The sequence below is a fragment of the Lygodium microphyllum genome, chromosome 21, assembly GCF_053477565.2.
Source record: "Lygodium microphyllum isolate KBCC chromosome 21, Lygodium_microphyllum_v1.1.10, whole genome shotgun sequence".
NCBI lineage: Eukaryota > Viridiplantae > Streptophyta > Polypodiopsida > Schizaeales > Lygodiaceae > Lygodium > Lygodium microphyllum.
Genome location: NC_141155.1, coordinates 81,438,774 through 81,443,050, shown reverse-complemented (window position 1 = coordinate 81,443,050; position 4,277 = coordinate 81,438,774). Strand labels below are relative to the sequence as shown.

General features: G+C 37.9%; 1 protein-coding gene across 1 annotated transcript; it reads right to left on the bottom strand.

Annotated features, from left to right (window-relative positions):
- Positions 1–778: 778 nt before the first annotated feature.
- On the bottom strand, positions 779–3,952 carry LOC148018206 (GDSL esterase/lipase At3g53100-like). The gene is made up of 5 exons (XM_087662194.1): positions 3,121–3,952; positions 2,498–2,625; positions 1,728–1,961; positions 1,324–1,582; positions 779–1,045 (listed from the first exon to the last, which is right to left on the bottom strand). Exons 1-5 carry the CDS (start codon positions 3,728–3,730, stop codon positions 846–848), a joined length of 1,431 nt encoding a protein of 476 aa, XP_087518320.1. The 5' UTR covers positions 3,731–3,952; the 3' UTR covers positions 779–845.
- Positions 3,953–4,277: the final 325 nt, after the last annotated feature.

The window sequence follows — 4,277 nt, the reverse complement described above, 5'->3', positions numbered from 1 at the left end:
TAAAAAATCTTGAAATATGAAATAAAGGACTTTAAAACTAGAAAATCTCTATTTTACCATAATGGTAGCTCTCGCCCTATTGGTTGAGAGGCTTTCTCTCTCTAAAACTAAAACACCCAAACTTGAGTTCAAATCTCCCTTAACGATCACCCACTTGCTACTCATATACTACACTCAAGATCAACTGTAACTAGTAAAAATGTTATTAGCTCTCAGTTCATTACGGATGTCAATGCTTCGAGCTTAAAAAAGAGATAGATTCTATGGTATTTGAGCATCAACCACCCTGAAAACCATTGGCTAGTTAGAGGAGTCTTATTAAACAACATGTAATAATGCATGAATTATAAGTTATTACAATGCAAATTCATTAAGGATTTGAAAGCAAAACGACTTTCACATTCTTTAGGGATTCTATTTCAATCTTGGAAAATTCAATATCATTACACTTAAACACTATCCTTCTTATTAAACAATATGTAATGACCAATTCAATAGATCTACGAAAATATTCTAATTTGTGGGATTAGATTGCCTCTCTAACAAGAAAAAAATTAGTTTAATAATGTTAATGTTTTCTAAAGAAGAGTGTTGGAAACCTTATAATATTCTAGAAGAGTCTATATTTCAGCTATTTTTTAGAAAACTATGTTAAATCTAGGACATTTTACCAAAACTAGCCATGTTTTGATTATTTTTAAAGGAATCATCTCCATAGGAGAAACATGCAACTTACCCAAAAGCTTTGCAATTGTGTCGTATGGAAATCAAAATAAGCTTATAAATAAGAATATGTAAACTTTTATTTCTTTTAAAGGATAAAAAAATCAATTGATTTTCCTCATTTACAAAATGTTTGATGCAAGGATTTCTGAGAAGACTAGATCACTTAAGATTTTGTAGACTTCTTGAGTAGGGTGTAAGCCATCCCACCACATATATTGGGAAGCATCCTTACATGTGAGTTCATCCTCTAGTTGATTACAAAGCAATGCAAACTCCACAGTTCCTGTAGAACAACAACCTCTCCTCACATTGTTAATACCTACAACAATAAAAACAACTTTGAGACCTTATCATAAGGGTTAGCATACATACAAATATGAAAACCAATCTTTTGATATTTTCTTATGCCTCATGACTAACTAGCCAATGTAACCAAGTAACACAAAGGAAAAAGACTTAGGGAGGGGGCTATGGCACATAAGCATGCATCACCTCACAAATTAATCCAATAATGTGTAGTCCATAGAGGACACCCCAATTATTCTTGTGAACTAGCTTTGATGAAGAATAATTTCATGAAAAATCAGAGTTATGTACCATATTTTGTTGGATAGTGGTATATATCCCAAATTGGGGTATATATATCAATGTAGAGCATCTTGTAATCACTATACTGGGCTTGGATGGTCTTGATGAGTTCTTCAAGGCCTTCATTAAAGGTATTTGCAACTTGGTTTGGCCCTTCCACACAATCTCTCAAGTTGAGCCGCCCAAGAATAGTGCGCTCAGTTGGAGGACAACCTAAAGGTGGAAGAGACGCAATAACAAGTTTGCGGGCCCCAAGATTGTAAAGTGCCTATAACAATGAAATGTAATTTTTTCTAAGGTACCTTGATGTAATTGCAATGATGGTTAGGAAAAAAACTAAAGCAATGTAGATAAATCTAGATGTTATCAAGACATTGAATGGATTTTAAAACACTTATAAATAAAATTGGTACCTTCATGAAATTTGCTGCATTTTGGAGAAGTAATTTCTTGTACTCATCTTTGTTGAGTTTGGACCTCAGTCGTACATTGAAGAAGTAATTATTAACATAATCATTACTGCCTGTGCTAAGCAAATACAATCCTCTTGAGAGTATGTAAGATGCTTGCTCGTCACCCATTACTGTAGCCAAGTCATTACGGTAATTCTTGAATAGATTCAATTGCTTTGATAGGGACAACACATTCTACAAAAAGAAAAAATTGAAACTGTTACAATGATCAAATTCGATAAAACATTACCTCATACTTAGCCCTAAGGTGGCACATAAATACAAACTTATTTGAAACTAAGAGTTACATTATGTAAGCTATTAGACTATGTGTCATGAATCGAGTTATAATACGCACCAAGTATGAACTTTCTATACAATGAAAAAATTTAGATTACAAAATTGTACAAATATTTTAGGCTATAAGAATAGATATTCTAACCTGAAACCAAATAAACTTATTTCAAAAAGGCATAGTGAAAGGAACTTGAATGACATGTTTACAAAATGAACTAGGAAGTTGTCAATGATAACTTTACATTAGAGAGTAGAAATTCCATATGGATGGTAGAGAGACACAAGCACTTCACTATTGTCATTCATTTTGATTAACCTCAAAGTTTTGTGTTTGAATGAAAGTTGAGGGCCTTATACTAAACGAATACTTTACATTTAGATTAAGTTAGATGGGAAACTTTGTGCAATGAATGATGAATGAAAGAAGTACTTACAAAGAGCTTGGATGTGTCATCATTGTAGCCAGAACCAGAAGAAGCAAAGTTAATGCCTTGAATGATGCTGTTCCCATGGGCTTGGGGGTTGAAGTAGGCCAAAGGAGGAGCAATGCCAAGTGATGAAGCTGCCAAATTCAAAAATGCCAAATTCAAAAATGTCTCATGGTTGCACTTTTAATAGACAAAGGATGGCATTATAAAAACAAACTAGTTAAAACGAGAGGGAGAGAGAGTGTGTGTGTGTGCGTGTGTGTATGTGTGAGATTGATTTTTAGGGGTTGAATTATAAGCGAAGGCTAAGAAGACCTTAAGCCAAATCCACTTAATTTACATTGAAATTTGATGGTAAAATCCTAAGATGGAGAAGGCTATTCCGATTCAATTTTGAGATACGCTAGATGGAATTCATGATGCTGATTTAGATGGCTCGTAAGTTGATACGGTATCCCTGATCAACTTAACACGAACTACTAACCAATGGCTTGATACTAACAAAATGGCCACCCAATTGCTGGGATAAATCATTAGATGAAGAACTAGCATAGAATTAATGATGAGGGATAAAGAATTGGAACAAGAGTTATAGCGAAACATTAATCATCTTGGGTTATAATGATTACCAAGGAAGTCGGTGGGCACTTTGCCGTTGCTGAAGCGGCCGGTGGGTTTCCCGTCGACCAGGAAGTCTCGGCCGTAAGGCAGGAAGTTGGCCCTCACCACCGTCGTCAGGTTGTTGTTCATCCCCACGTCCACCGTCGAGTCCCCGAACACGATCAGCGCCGGGACCAGCTGGCGCTTCTGCTTCTTATTCATCACCATGGATGATTCGGCGGCCATAACAGCAGCCGAGGCAGAAGAAGAAGATGAAGCTGATGAAGATAAAGATGTAGCAGCAGCAGCAGTAGCAGCAGCCGACGTCGTCGAGGAATTCGACGAATACGAATTAGCTGAAGAAGAAGATGCAGCTGACAACGTCGATGATGACCACAATGATAATGAAGATGGAGAAGAAGAGGAACCAGCCGCCGCCCTCGCAGCAGAACTACAGTACATCATCACCATTATCATCATCAGCACCATCATCGTCGTCGTCCTCGTCGTCGCAGCATGTACAGCTGCTGATGCTGATCCCATCGGCCGCCATTGCCGATGTTCCTGCATCCCGCGACGCACAAGCCCCCAAGCCATATTCCTTCCCGTTTCGATGATTATCAACCCCATATAATCCATCACTTATCATTCCTCTCGCAATATTATTATTCTGAACCAACCCTTGGACATCCCTGCAACGTCGACATTATCACAGCGGCGCGAGCTCCATTTCTTTAATTAAGATGTTGATTGGCTCTCAAAGCTTGATATGGGTACTACATTTTGCGACAGCCATGATCCGGCCTGTCCTCGCATATTGAATATTTGCTACAGTACCGACGCAGCCAGCTGAACTGCCGAACAATCATTTCGCAGGCTGTCTTATGCTAATTCGAGCAACAACGTCGCCCATAACAACAACGTGAACATCGACGACATCATCATGATCATGATCATCAATCATCGTCATCAGACAGTTTGAGCTGGCGCAGTCCTATACACAATTATTTATTGACTTTGAAGAAAGCGCACGGGCTGCATTATCCATGGCTATGTCTTGACCGCAGTAGGGCGGTTTGTTAATCGATGGTTATCGATCAGGTCATGATTTGACGGCCATCCACCAACACAGCATTGAAGATATGAATGACAGAAGATATGAATGCCACAACAACATATAAACGTC

What these genes read in the sequence shown, in the direction of transcription:
- LOC148018206 (XM_087662194.1), bottom strand. Translation starts at nt 3,730, where the DNA reads ATGGATTATATGGGGTTGATAATCATCGAAACGGGAAGGAATATGGCT. An exon ending in ATGACACATCCAAGCTCTTT is followed by an intron (nt 1,962 to 2,497) that starts GTAAGTACTTCT and finishes TTCTTTTTGTAG; the next exon opens with AATGTGTTGTCCCTATCAAA. An exon ending in CCACTATCCAACAAAATATG is followed by an intron (nt 1,046 to 1,323) that starts GTACATAACTCT and finishes TTATTGTTGTAG; the next exon opens with GTATTAACAATGTGAGGAGA.